At 38.8% G+C, this 15099-nt stretch overlaps 1 protein-coding gene across 3 annotated transcripts in view; it reads left to right on the top strand.

The window, feature by feature from the left end:
• TOM1L1 (target of myb1 like 1 membrane trafficking protein) overlaps window positions 1–15099 on the top strand; it is a 57528-nt gene that overhangs the window by 30404 nt on the left and 12025 nt on the right. For all 3 annotated transcript variants that reach the window (XM_013053677.2, XM_004747363.3, XM_004747362.3), the window contains exons 8-11: window positions 2676–2809; window positions 8116–8176; window positions 8556–8673; window positions 9561–9657. In XM_013053677.2, the coding sequence (XP_012909131.1) occupies window positions 2676–2809; window positions 8116–8176; window positions 8556–8673; window positions 9561–9657 (410 nt within the window). The remainder of the gene's footprint in view (window positions 1–2675; window positions 2810–8115; window positions 8177–8555; window positions 8674–9560; window positions 9658–15099) is intronic.

The raw sequence follows: 15099 nt of genomic DNA on the forward strand, positions 1-15099 counted from the left end.
GCGTGGCCCTCCTCTGAGACAGACATCAATTGTAGAGATCAGAGTGGGCTGGCTTTTGAAGAGGTTTTTCAAATTCTGCTCTGCAAACCTGCTGAGAAATGTGGTGTTCCTTTCATGTTTCCATTCCATCTGTCTTTTGAGAGGGCAAAGAGAGGGTCTTCTTGTGACTGGGGGCTATTGATGTTGGCTGCAAATTCATTTCAAATTAATTTCTACATTTTTGTCACGGGCATCTAACAGCCCTTGTATTTCCTTGATCTTGACATTGCTCTAGAAAGGCTGCCAGTGAGCAAGAACAATTTCATTATACTCGGTAATGGGAAAGTTCCCCTTCATCACGGGGGTTATGTTAAATGCTGTTCTTTTTTCTCTCCTTGGAATAATATTGGGTCCTGAGTAAATGTGTATTACAGGGTTGTATTAGCTATCTAGTTAACTTTCCAGTGATACTTCCTTGTGCAATCATTAATACATTGACTACCCACTACGTGCCGGACACCCTGGGGTTTCAACTTTACCGTTTCCTTTTTTTTTTTGTAAAGATTCTTTTTTTATTTATTTGACAGACAGAGATCACAAGTAGACACAGAGGCAGACAGAGAGAGAGAGAGGGGTAAGCAGGCTCCCCTCTGAGCAGAGAGCCCAATGTGGGGTTCCATCCCAGGACCCTGGGATCACGACTGGAGCTGAAGGGAGAGGCTTTAACCCACTGAGCCACCCAGGCGCCCCTACTGTTTCCTATATTTTATTTATTTATTTTTTAGATTTTATTTATTTATTTGACAGAGATCACAAGTAGGCAGAGAGGCAGGCAGAGAGAGAGGAGGAAGCAGGCTCCCTGCTAAGCAGAGAGCCCGATGTGGGGCTCAATCCCAGGACCCTGGGATCATGACCTGAGCTGAAGGCAGAAGCTTTAACCCACTGAGCCACCCAGGTGCCCCTCCACTCGTTTCCTATTTTTAAAACAACCCTGCAAGATACTTGTTATCCTTGTTTTATAGATGTGTAAAAAGCAAAACAAAACCGAATCTTAAATTTAACTAGAAAAATCCCATGTCAGGTATGCATACGGGAGTGGTCTTTGTTGTACTGAGTCTAAAGTCTGCTCTCTGCACTATTCCAGGAGACCATACGAAAGCCAAATTTAGCTTACCACCTGTCTTTGTTTCATTCGGATATGGCCAAACCTACTTATTTGCATATTACCCAAGGCTGCTTTCATGTTATAATGGCTGAGTCCGGTAGTTGTGTTCTCTGACAGAGAATATATGGTCCACAAAACAGAATATATTTAATATTATCTGGGCCTTTAAGAAAAAAGTTGGCCAAAAAAAAAAAAAGTTTGCCAACTTCTGCTGATAGTGGCCACGTCATTAGCAAATAAGACAGTTTTTCCAGCAGCAGATGGGGGTTACAAAAACCAGAGTCTATCCTTTCTCTGTCTTTATTGCTTTTTTGCTTTTCATTTCCCTTTGTCTTCTAAATGTTTTTTGTTAGGATTCTATAGAGGGTAGTGGCTTTTACTTCTGAGTCCAAATGTCAGTGACTAATGCGCTGATGGGTTTATTTAGAGATTTCCTGTCAGGACTCTTGTAATAGATGGTTAGAGATTCTAAATGGTTTTGACTGTCTTTCTTGAGGGGAAACGAGTCAGATAATGGAATAGTCTGATGATCTAGCAAGTTCTGTCACTCTCATTTTGAAGGTGTTCTTCCCTCACCTTAATGGACTGTTAATGTTTACAAATTCTATTTGGGGTGGCTTTGAAGAAATATGAGTATTAGTTATATGCTCCTCAGGCTTGCCTATAAGGATATAAGTTGTAAGGCAGCAGTTTTCAAATTGTCAGGGTACATAAGAGACACTTCAAGATGCTTACTTAAAAAAAAAAAAAAAAAAAAAAAGATTCCCAGACCCTTTTCAGCTCTGGAGATTCTGAATCAGTGTGTCAGCTGTAGGTGCCGTGATGCTTATGAGGAAAAGCTAGTTTGGGGAATGCAGTCCTGGCTTAATGTAGTGACTCCAAACAAGAATAGTATCCCTGACCTTCTTCTTCTTTTTTTTTTTTTTTAATTTTGGTTCAGTTTACCTTGGAATCTGATACTGTTAATTGTAAACTTTAAATATTTATTTGAGTGAAATATAATAGGAAAATTGTGCCACTATAAATGTATTTTAACTACTACTTTCTTCTACTATCACTAATAGCGACAGTAAGCATTTTGTGTTTTATGTAGTGCTTTATAGTCCTAGAGTTCCTCATTTCATATCTCATTTGCTTTTTATGTCACCCCTTGAGGTAGATGTGGCAACCAGTATAACTTTCACTTATCAAATGAGGAAACTGAGATTTAGAAAACAGGTGATTTCTGTATTCTGCGGTTGTAAGCAGTACCTCTAGAATTCCCATATACCAGTTCTAATTTCTAGTCTAGTGTTCTGTGCAGTGTACCTATTCTTATGGTACCTATTTTGGTTTTTAGAGGAAAATATGATCATGTGTAACTCATCGCCTTCTGATAAGAAGGACAAGTGTTACATAATTAAATACTTTGGTAATCTCCCATAGGTGACTCATGGGGGACGTGATCAACCGACATACACGCATTGGTGCATCAGTTCTTAATAGGACTTCCCTAGCGTGGAAAATGAAATGTTTTTCCTTTCTTTGGCAGAAACTTTACAAGACAGGTCGGGAGATGCAGGAGAGGATCATGGACCTGCTCATAGTGGTGGAGAATGAAGACGTTACCATTGAGCTAATTCAAGTGAATGAGGATTTGAATAACGCCCTCCTTGGATGTGAGAGGTGAGCTGATGTGCATCCTATCCACTCTCTCCCACTTGTAATTTCTTCCAGAGTGACTCGGCATTCTTGTAAGAGTACCTGCTGGGTGAATACTAGGTTAAGATCAAGGCTGCCTTCCTTCCAAGAGAGGGAATGTGAGCCTGGCCTTCTGGGAGGTTGTGATATGGCTTGCAAGAGTAAGGCACGTCTACGCAGTGCTGGGAGCATTCTTGGGCATTCTTGTGCAGCACAAACATCTGACCACAGCAGGGCCTGGATCTTATTCACCTGATAACATCTGCAATGAGCACATTGTAGATGCAAACAGATGAACAGTATAAACAGAGCATCACAGTAAGAGTAAGGTTTATCCTAAGTTCACGATGGAAAAGAACAAAGAACAGTGCAGAGGAGAGGGGACGACATTGTATATGAAGAAAACAGTCTGTACTACACCAGAGCAGTAGTTGGGGACATTTTGTATATGAGCAGAGTTGTTCTTTTTTCATTTCCATTCAGAAAACGATGAAGGCAAAAATTTTAAATACTCACCACTTTGTCACTAATGTTTTCGCCTTTTTTCTGCATTTTTATAGTTGTGATCATGGAAAAAAACATACGCTTCTGTTTTTCTCGATTTTATTCACCATGTAACAAGTATCTCTGTGGTCTGTGCTTTGAATTCCTTTTGATAAGCTGTTATGTTTAAGCGCTCCGTAATAGTCTATGTCTTTCCCGGTTCACTTATTAGGTGTTTTAGTTGTTTCTAGTTCCTTCATTCATCAAAATAAGTCTTATAATCTATTGATAGACAAGGCTCTAAGTCAGGAAAACGCCTTTAAGTACAAGTAGACACACTTGGAAATTGAAATAAGTGCAGTGAAACAAAGTGCAGGGGGTCTGCTCGGTAAGTGTATCAGCCAGATGTAATCCAAGTGCAGAGGAGGGAGGGCAGTGTTGATGAGGAAGTGCAGGTGTGGTGAGTACTGCAAAATGAGGGGGCATCGATGGGGCACGATGCAGAGCAGGAGCTCGGAGGGTTTGTGAAGCTACAGAAAAGCACACAGGCCTGGGAAGAGAGTGAGCAGCCAGGATCCAACCTCCCTGCCCCCCACCAGGAGCTAGGGCATGCCTACACTGACAGGTGACTTTTTCCTCTGTCTTAATGTATAAAAATATAGCTTCCTGTGGAATCTAACAAACAAAAAAAATCCAACAAGAAAAGCAAAAACAACACAAAACCAACCACGTTCATAGGTGCAGAGGAATGCAGTGGTGCTTGCTAGAGACACAGGAGGTGGGAGGTGAGAGGAATGGGGAGAAGGGAGTCAAAAGGTTAAAAAAAAAATTAAAATTAAAAAAATAAAGGAACAACAACCAAATGTGGTGTGTGGGCTTTGCCTCGATCCTACTTTGAGCACGCTAACATTAAAAAATATTTAGTTGCTAATGGGAGAAATTTGAATATGGATGGAATATTAATTTTTTTTATATTTTATTTATTTATTTGTCAGAGAGAGAGCACACAAGCAGGCAGAGTGGCAGGGAGAGGCAGAAAGAAAAGCAGGCTCCCTGCTGAGCAAGGAGCCCGATGTGAGACTTGATCCCAGGACCCTGAGATCATGACCTGAGCTGAAGGCAGCGATTTAACCCACTGAGCCACCCAGGCGCCCCTGGATTGAATATTAATTAATATTAAGAGCTTAAGGAGGAAAATACAATGGTTAAGTCAGTGGTTAAGCTGAAAAATGTCTTTATTTTTGGAGAATGCCTTCTAAAATATCTAGGGATGAAATGTCATGGTTATATATTTTAATATATTTATATTAAATAAACAGTATATTTAATATAAATGTAATAAAGTTATATAACATAATTTTAAATACTTCAGCAAAAAATACATAAAGCAAATACGGCAAAAGATACACAGTTATTAAACTTAGCTGAGGAATACAGGGGTGTTCAGTATATTGTTCTCTTTACTTTCCTATAGGTTTGAAAGTTTCCTAATAAAAAGTTAAAACAAATGAATCTGAGTTAACAATTAAAATCTTTTTTTGTTTGTTTTTTTGAGGTTTTTTTTGTGTGTTTTTTTCTGAATTAACAATATTACCTATATAAAACAACTTATTTCAGTGCTTTTAAAATATTGTGTAAAGCAGTGTACATAAATACACCCAAAGATCCATTATTAGGAACCTGAAAAAAGAAGGAGGGGAAAAAAGCCCCATAGCCCCAGACAAGTCTCCTGGTCTCTTTCTAAAACTATCCCTAGGACTTCCTGTCTTAGTAATTCCAGAGCATCTGAGCTCCCCACACTTTTTCTAGATCCTCATCTCTCAATAGGAATGATGTTGGCGTTGTGGGTGAGACACTTTTCCCTTGTGTGGACCCTACTTAGTGGTTCATAATGGAAATAGGGGAACAGGGCTGGATTCAAAAAAATTTTTTGTGAATCAAATCTTGAGGATTTCTGGGAAAACTGCTTACCTTTTTAAGACTTAAGTTTGTTCCTGTCTATTAAAGAGGATAGTATTACCTCTTTTCAAGGTTTCATTTTTGTTTTGAGAACTAAATGAATTAATGTATATAAAAGCATCTTGGGGAGTGCTAGCATGTTGACACTCATTAAATATTAATTTCTCCCTCCTCCCCATTAGTATCCCACTGGGCCATTTAACTTACTGATTAGATTTTTCTGTTGATCCATGAATGAACCAAGAGAATCAGTGACATAAAACCAGTAGCTGTGAAATGGAGTTTTTTCCTTCACTGTCTCTTATGTACTACCTTATCAGAGACCACAGGCCCTTCATGTGAAAAGATGACTGGGCATTGATTGAGCATGTGAGCCCTGCAACCAGTGTTGTCTGAGCACTGAACAAACTCAACTTCTTGCCTTTTGTTTTGTGTGATATAAATCTTGGTTAAGTGGGAAGATAGCTCAGGAAGACCACATGGCTGTCAGCAGAGTGCTGCCTTCTGGTTTTCATTTTGGCGAATTCTATTACAAACCATGAAGACCATGGACTCATAACTTCTGAAGGGGAATGCCTAGATATCAAGAGATTGGGTTCCTTCTGTGAATGGCTCCTTCCGGTTCAGCTCTGAACCATGTGTGCCAAAAGCAACTGCAGTCAACTGTGGGACAGAAACACTTAAGTCTGAAGCTTCTGAGAAATATATTTTGCCCCTGGAAAAGATCATAGTCTTGGTGTATTAGTTTCCTATAGCTGCTATAACAAATCATCACAAATTTAGTGGTTCAAAACAGCATAAACATATTACCTAGTTTGGTAAGAGTCCAAAAATAGGTCTTGCCAGGCTAACATCATGGTGTCGATAGGGTTACATTCGTTTTTGGAGGCTCTAGAGGAGAATCCATTTGCTTAACTTTTGCAGCTTCTCAAGGCTGCCCACTCTCCTTGGCTCATGATTCCTTTCCACCATCTTCAAAGCCAACATCGTCTCGTTGAGTTTTTTAATATTGTATCATTCTTGCTTCCTCTTCTGCATGTCTCTTCACATTTAAGGGCCTTTGTGGTTACATTGCTCATCTGTACAGTCCTGGCTAATCTCCCTATTAAGTTCTTCCTATTAAGGCAACCTTCCATATGCCTTCCAAGCTAACACATTCACTGTTCCAGTGATAGGATATGGGTATCTCGGAAGGGGGGAATCTCCATTCTGTTCATCACAGTCTGCCCTCTGTTCCCCCAAAGATTCTCATCCATCCATGTGCAAAATACATTTGCCCTATTCCAACATCCCCTAAAGTGTCTGCTCATTACATCTAGAGAAGAGTTGTGCAAATAAGAAAACAAGTTTGTTGCTCGAGGGTTGATCTGTGAGGGTGGTTCATACCCAGCACATAACTAATGTAGAAGAAGCTAGTGCCATAAGGAGGTGGAGGAAAAAACGTGTTTTAGAAGGGGAAAAATCCTTAAACCTAAGTGCATGTTCTAATTTAGTATGTTGCTAAGGCAACTCTTAGTTTGCAAAGCATTTCTGCATTAATCCACCTGTATTATCTTTCTAGGGGTCACCCCTGAAAATAACTTTCTGAGGAAATGCTTCAAATGCTGCTATCCTCTTTTAGCAGGTAGAGAACTGAGGATCAGAAGTTATATCCACGATCCTACAGTTTGTGATAATAAAGCTGACACTTGATCCTTGGACTACTGCCTTCAACTTCACTATTCCTTCAAAACTATTGTTCATTTATTTATCTGCTCTCTTTATTCCCAATGTATGAGCAATGTAAAATTGTAAAGTTCAATATTTTTAGTAGATATCAGGCATCATAAAAATCAAGAGAAACAATGAAAATAGGTTGAATGTATTTGAATTTTTATGGAATAGTATTTATAATGGGATTGGAAACAAGTGAAATATTTAAGAGTAGTTAAGTGTGGGGATGCTAGGTGGGTTAAGCATCTGACTTCATCTCAGGTCATGATCTCGGGGTTCTGGGGTTGAGCCCTGTGTCGGACTCTACACTCAGTGGGGTGTCTGTTTCTTCCTCTCCCTCTCTCCCTCTGCCTCTTCTGCTCATGTGCACTCTCTTTCTTTCTCTCTCCAATGGATAGATAAAATCTGGTTGGTTGGTTGTTTGTTTCAAAAAAAAAAAAAGGTAGTTAAATGTGTGCTATGTTCATAAGGTAAAATATGCAGCCACTAAAAATTGCATTTCTGAATAACTGGAAAATGCTCACAACACAACTGAATTAAGATACAGAACTATGTGAAATATAATCGCAAATAAGTTTAAAAATAGATTAACTTACAGAAAAAGATACCAAAAGGAAATACATTGTGATATTAATAGGGACCATTTCTAGGTGATGGAATTACAACTAGTTTTTTTTTTTTTTTAAGATTTCATTTATTTATTTGAGAAAGAGAGAGAGTGAGCGCATGAGCAAGCCAGGGGTGGGAGTGGGGAAGGGCAGAGGAGAGAGAGAGAACCTCAAGCAGACTTCACGTCCAACACGGAACCTGATGTGGGGCTTGATCTCATGACCCAGAGATTACAACCCAAGCCAGTTATCAAGAGTCAGATGCTCAACCAACCGAGCCATCCAAGCCATCCCTATTACTAGTTTTTAATATACATTCATTTTCTCATAGTTTTCTCTAAAGGCATTACTACCCTTATAAAATGGAAAGAAATTTTTTTAAAGTTATTAACATACTTTATTAGGAGTCAGTGGGGATGAGGCTGATTATCTTTGTTCCTGAATATTTGTGTGTTAATAATTTGTTAAGGATTATAGCATTTCACCTATTTTTTCTTTCAAATACTTAAATTTTTCTAACTCAAACAGATTCACTCGGAACCAACAAAGGATTTTGGAGCAGAATAGGAACCAGAGGGAAGATGCCAATGTAAGTGAACAGAAATGTTATAAAAAACAATTGAACATTTTACAAATTGTAGGGAATGAGACTTACCTAAAACAAGTCTTAAAACAGAGGAGATATTCCTTAACAATTTGGAGTGGTTTTGGTGGTGGTATTTGCCTTAACAACTCGATATTATTAAGCTACTAGTGAGAGGTCTTAAAAAGATTGTTTGATTAAGCAGCAACTCACGTAGATGGTGAGATGCGATTAGTACGAGTGTTGCCTGTTGAATAGAGTTCTTCGAGATGCATCCAAATAGGATTTTCCTTTTAAAAAAAAAAAAAAAAAAAAAAAGTCCCTGGGGAGAAAGCCATGATAAACTGAGATTTTTTTTCTGAATTGTGTTTTTGTTTGTTTTCAGACTACCAGTGAACCTTCTGCCCCATCCTGTGATCTCTTGGACCTTAGGCTTAGTCCTCCAATGCCTAGGGCCACTCTGGGAGAACTCAACACCGTGAATGCTCAGCTTTCAGACTTAAGTAAATAAGCACATGGGCCTTTCAGACCAGCAGAAGAGCTTTATGTGAAACAGTTCTGCTTGGTTTCATGATTAAATGCAACCTGGGAAGGATTGAAGTCCGTTTGAATGTCAGAGAACTGTATCAGGAGATGTAATTATTCCTTGGCAAATGGTTGGGTCAAACCCAGAAGTGGGATATATGGGAGGGGGATCCCTGAAACTCATCCTCTGGCTTAGAATCGCATCAAATTCACCTGGTCTACTTTTATAGAGGTGGTTCAACATCATGGCCACACTTAAAACCACTCTGTACCACACACTATGACCTTTGGGTTTCTCTGCTGGGCTACAGCATTAGGTAAGGGAATATTTTTGATGCTGATCGAGAAAGTCAGGAATTAGGAGGAATGACCTACATGGTGGTGAAATGTGGAGGAAAAAAAAACACAGGTTTTTGAGGTAGAAGTCCAAGTGGAAATCCTCTGTCTGCCACCTTATAGCCATCCAACCTGTGAGACTTTTCTACTTTGGGGTGTCTCAGGATTATAGGAAGTTGAGAGCTTGGGGAGAAGAGGGTAGAGCTCCATATGTGCCCTGGCTTTTTACTTTTGTGCCTGAGAGAACAAGACACACAAAATTCTTTCTATTCTAGATCAGTTTGGGATTTCAGAAGACCCAATATAATAACATTTGTTACCTTCACAACATCCTTTTTTGTGGCAGCATTTCTCTTCCCAGTTACCATTTAATAATGTCCTTTAATTTCTGTTTGAGGAAACGATTTTACGGTGGCAGAAATATCTGTTTTGTTTTGTTTTGTTTTGTTTTTAATGTGTAAAATTGAGCCAGAATAACTGAATGAAAAAATGTTTTTTAAAGCGAAACAAGTCCATTTTTTTGTTCTAGATTTTAGCTCTCCAAGTCCTGCCGTAACAAACAACTTGAACCCCAGTCTTCGTCCACAGGTGGATTTGCTAGCCTTGGAAAATATGGAAACACCCTTGTAAGTATGTCCAGTAATACCACAGAGGTAATACCATCTTCTTCTGATTCCTTATATTTAAGAAAGCATGACGTAAGAGGAAATGTAGAGACTTGGGAATCAGACAGTCTTGCGATAGACTCTCAGCTCTGCTTCCTACCAGCTGCGTGACCCTGGATGAGAAACTTCACCAGGGTGAACCTTCATTTTTCTTCTGAGAATACTTCTAGGGTATTCCTTGAGATGCTATATGTAACCCCTAATACAGCAGTCTAGGTGGTAAGCCTTCCAAAAATTATTTATTTTTCAGTGGTAACAGTGGGGGAAGAACAAGGGGAATTGAATGACAAGGGAGGTAAAACAAAAAAATGGCCACACGAATTATGGAGCACTTGCCATGTGCCAGGCACTTTGCTAAGCTGTGTTTGTTTATTCCATTTAATCTTTGCAAAAACTCTTGCATCTATGCTGTTGTCATTATGCCGATTTTACAGGAGAAGAGGCTGAGATTTAGGGAATTGAAACGGCCCAAGTTCATAAGCTATGAAGAAGCAGGTCAGATGAATTGATAGGTCACCAGAAAAGAGAGATGGATGGTCCATAAACAGATGCAGTGATGCTCAACCTTACTTAAAATTATGGAAGTATAAAACTACAGTGACTTTTTATTTTTCACCTCACAGATTGGTAAGAGTCTGAATGTTTGTTAATGGACTTTACTGGCGGTGGAAAACAGCTACTATCATAAAATTATGCAGTTCTTTTGAGGGGCAAGTGGTAATATCTGTTACAATTATAAATGCATTTGTCTTTGAACCCACCGTCTCATTTCTAGGAATTCATACTTGCTTATGCAAAATGAGGTGTTCACAAGATTATTCTTGACAACATTTGGGCGTAGCTAATAATTGGAAATGACTCAACTATGCATCAGCGGTGGCCTAAATATCTACACAATGTATTATTACACAACCAGGGGACAAAAGTAGACTCTCTCTGAGGAACAATCACCAATATATTATGATGAAGTGAAAAAGTGTGCAAAGTAATGTATGTTTGCATAAGAAAGTAAGAAATAATATAAACATTTGCCTCTTTGTGTTAAGAAACACAAGAAGGATGCAGAAGAAACTGAAAAAGGCACAATTGCCTTAAGGTCAAGGAGAAGCTGGATACACTAGATATAGCAAAAAATAAACAGAAGTTGGATTTTCTGTATGAAAGGCTGGGGTTTTTTTTTCCTTTTAAATGTAGTATTTTAGGTAATAGTGGATTTCCATGATTCAGGTATCAAAATGATATAAAAAGATCTGCAAGGACAGTACTTGATCTCACCCTACCCCATTGCTTCCCCTTATGTCAAATCTTGCTTCTACCCTGATAGCCACTTTCTTACTTGTCCTTCCAAAGTGTCTTTGAGTAAATAATGAATACGATTTTTTCCTCCTTTATTAAATATAGCATACTCATACTCTACATACCCCTATGAACCTCACATTTGTTTTTCACTCAACATAGCTTGGCATATCTTGATAAAAATACATGGGTTTTCACATCAGTGGATTTAGACATGTTTTTAGAGTTACCCAGTGTTTGTGCTCAAGCACTGAATTACTTTTCTACTTAAAAGGAGTGAGGGTGGGGCAGAGGCAGAGAAGGGAAATGAGAAAGAAGAATCAAAATGGGAAGAAAGAAACAAAAGGGAAGGAGAGGACTGAGGACAGCTTCACGTGTTGATAACGAATAGTGTCGGTGGCTGTGTTGTAAACAACTAGTCGGTCGGTACCATCACATAACTGTGATGCAAGCAATGCTGCAATGCTGTAGGCAGATTTCCAGGAAGTTGCTTAGTAAATAATGTGATGCAAAGTAACTGATTCTGTTTTCCTTTATCCTGCAAATCGTGTTGTGTAATAAGAAGTGACTATATAGATGAAATCCAATTATAAAAATGTCTCTATAAAGCTTATAAATATCCCATACTTCTGAAGGCTAGAAACCTGAAATCTGCAGGGCCACACTCTCTGCAGGACTCTTAGAGACTAGCAGCATTCTTCATTCTTCTAGCTTCTGGTGACTGTTAGCAGTTTTTTTTTTTTTGTTTGTTTGTTTGCTTCCTTGGCTTGGCCCACATCACTCCACTTTCTGCCTCTACCTTCATGTTGTCTGATCTGTGTGTTTCAAATCTCCCTCTGCTTTTTTCTTTAAGATCACTTGTCATTGGATTTAAGGCTCATTCAATTAATATAATTCAATTAATATAATAATATAATCTCAAGATCCTTAGCTTAAAAATATCTGAAAAGATCCATTTCCAAATCAAGTCACATTCACAAGTTCCAGGAATTAGGACAAGGAGATATCTTTTGCAGGTAGGGCACCATTCAACCTACTATACTGCATTTGTTGAATCTGTGGGTCTATGTCTTTCACCGGATTTGTGAAGTTTTCAGCCTTATAGTTCAAATATTTGCTCAAAACTACATGTTCTACTGTTCCTCTGGGACTCTTGATGACACAACTATTAGATCTGATATCATTGTCTGGTAAATGCCTAGAGTTCTGTTCCTTACTTTTTTCACTCTTTTTCTGTTTTGTTTTTTTCCTTAAGATAGGATAATTTCTATTGATTTAAGTTCAATTCTGCTGCCTTTTTCTTTTTTTTTACATAAATAAATCTTTTATTTAAGTTCAATTAATTAACTTATAATGTATTATTAGTTGCTCATTATGCCCTCCTTAATGTCCATCACCCAGTCACCCCCATGCAGCCCCCTCTCCAGCAACCCTCAGTTTGTTTTCTATGTTTAAGAGCCTCTTGTGGTTTGTCTCCCTCTCTGATTTCATCTTGTTTTATTTTTCCCTCCCTTTCCCGATGATCCTATTTTCTTTTTTAAATTCTACTTATGAGTGAGATCATATGATAATCATCTTTCTCTGACTGATTTATTTCGCTTAGTGTAATACCCTCTAGTTCCACTATGTCCTTGGCAAATGGCAAGATTTCAATTTTTTGGTGGCTGAGTACTATTCCATTTTACATATGTGTCACATTTTCTTTATCCATTCATCTGTTGATGGACATCTGGGCTCTTTCCATACTTTGACTGTTGTGGAAACTGCTGCTATAAACATGGGGGTGCATGTGCCCCTTCTTTTCACTACACCTGTATCTTTGGTGTAAATACCCAGTAGTGCAATTGCTGGGTTGTAGGGTAGCTCTACTTTCAACTTTTTGAAGAACCTCCAAACTGCTTTCCAGAATGGCTGCACCGGCTTGCATTCCCACCAACATTTTTATGTCTTCTTTGGAGCAATGTCTGTTTATGTCTTCTGCCCATTTCTTGATTGGATTATTTGTTCTTTGGGTGTTGAGTTTGATATGTTCTTTATAGATTTTTGGATACTAGCCCTTAATCTGGTAAGACATTTGCAAATACCCTCTCGCATTCTGTCGGTTGTCTTTTGGTTTTGTCAAGTGTTTCCTTTGCTGTGCAAAAGCATTTTATCTTGATGAAGTCCCAGTAGTTCATTTTTGCCTTTGTTTCCCTTGCCTTTGGAGACAGGTCTAGACAGAAGTTACGGCTGCCTGTGTTCTCCTCTAGGATTTTGATGGATTCCTGTCTCACATTGAGGTCTTTAATCCATTTTGCATCTATTTTTGTGTTTGGTGTAAGAAAATGGTCCAGTTTCATTCTTCACGTGGCTGTCCAAATTTCCCAACACCGTTTGTTGAAGAGACTGTATTTTTTCCCATTGGATATTCTTTCCTGCTTTCTCAAAGATTAGCCGACCATAGAGGTCCATTTCTGGGTTCTCTTCTGTTCCAGTGATCTGTATGTCTGGTTTTATGTGAGTACCATATTGTATTGATGATTACAGTTTTGTAATAGAGCTTGAAGTTTGGAATTGTGATGCCACCAGCTTTGGTTTTCTTTTTCAATATCCCTTTGGCTATTCATGTGGTCTTTTCTGGTTCCAAATTTTAGGATTATTTGTTCCAGCTCTGTGAAAAAAAGTTGATGGTATTATGGTAAGGATCACCATGAATGTATAGATTATATTGTAGCAGACATTTTAACAATATTTGTTCTTCCAATCTGTGAGCATGGAACATCTTTCCATTTCTTTTTATCTTCCTCAGTTTCTTTCACGAGTGTTCTATAGTTTTCTGAATACAGATTCTTTGCTACTTTGGTTAGGTTTATTCCCAGGCATCTTACAGTTTTTGGTGCTACAATTGTAATTAGGATCAACTACTTAATTTCTCTTTCCTCTCATTGTTAACATATAGAATGTGACTGATTTCTGTGTATTGGTTTTGTATCCTGCCATTTTCAGAATTCCTGTTCTAGCAATTTGGGGGTGGAGTCTTTTGGGTTTTCCACATGGAGTATCATGTCATCTGCGAAGAGTGAGAGTTTGACTTCCTCTATGCCGATTTGGATGACTTTTATTTCTTTTTGTGGTCTGATAGCTGAGGCTAGGACTTCCAGTACCATATTGAACAACAGTGGTGATAGTAGACATCCCTCCCTTGTTTCTGACCTTAGCGGAAAAGCTCTCAGTTTTTCCCCATTAAGAATGGTATTTACTGTGGGCTTTTGGTAGATGGTTTTTATGAACATACTGAGGTATGTTCCCTCTGTCCCTACACTGTGAAGTTTTAATCAAGAAAGGATACTGTACTTTGTCAAATGCTTTTTCTGCATCTACAGAGAGGATCATATGGTTCCCGTCCTTTCCTTTATTAATGTAGTGTATCACATTGATTGATTTGCAAATGTTGAACCACCCTTGCATCCCAGGAATAAATCCCGCTTGGTCGTGGTAAATAATCCTTTTAATGTACTGTTTGATCCTATTGGCTAGTATTTGGTGAGAATCTTTGCATCCATCTTCATCAGGGATATTGGTCTATAATTCTCCTTTTTGGTGGGGTCTTTGTCTGGTTTTGGGATCGAGATAATTCTGGCTTCATAAAAAGACTTTGGAAGTTTTCCTTCCATTTCTATTTTTTGGAACAGCTTCAGAAGAATAGGTATTAATTCTTTAAATGTTTGGTAGAGGGCGCCTGGGTGGCTCAGTGGGTTAAAGCCTCTGCCTTTCGCTCAGGTCATGGTCCCAGGGTCCTGGGTTTGAGCCCCACATCAGGTTCGCTGCTCAGCAGGAGGCCTGCTTCCTCCTCTCTCTCTCTCTCTCTGCCTGCCTCTCCGTCTGAGATTTACTTGAGATCTCTGTCTGTCAAGTAAATAAATAAAATCTTCAATAAATTAAATAAATGTTTGGTAGAATTCCCCCTGGGAAGCCATCTGGCCCTGGCCCCCTTTTCTTGGAGATTTTTTTATCACTTTTTCAGGATCCTTGCTGCTTCTGGGTCTTTTCAGGTTTTCTGTTCCTTCCTGTTTCAGTTTTGGTGTTTATATGTCTCTAAGAATGCATCCATTTCTTCTAGAGTGCCTA

This window comes from Mustela putorius, unplaced genomic scaffold, assembly GCF_011764305.1.
Source record: "Mustela putorius furo isolate JIRA1106 unplaced genomic scaffold, ASM1176430v1.1 tig00003962_pilon_pilon_pilon, whole genome shotgun sequence".
In the NCBI taxonomy this organism is placed as follows: Eukaryota; Metazoa; Chordata; class Mammalia; order Carnivora; family Mustelidae; genus Mustela; species Mustela putorius.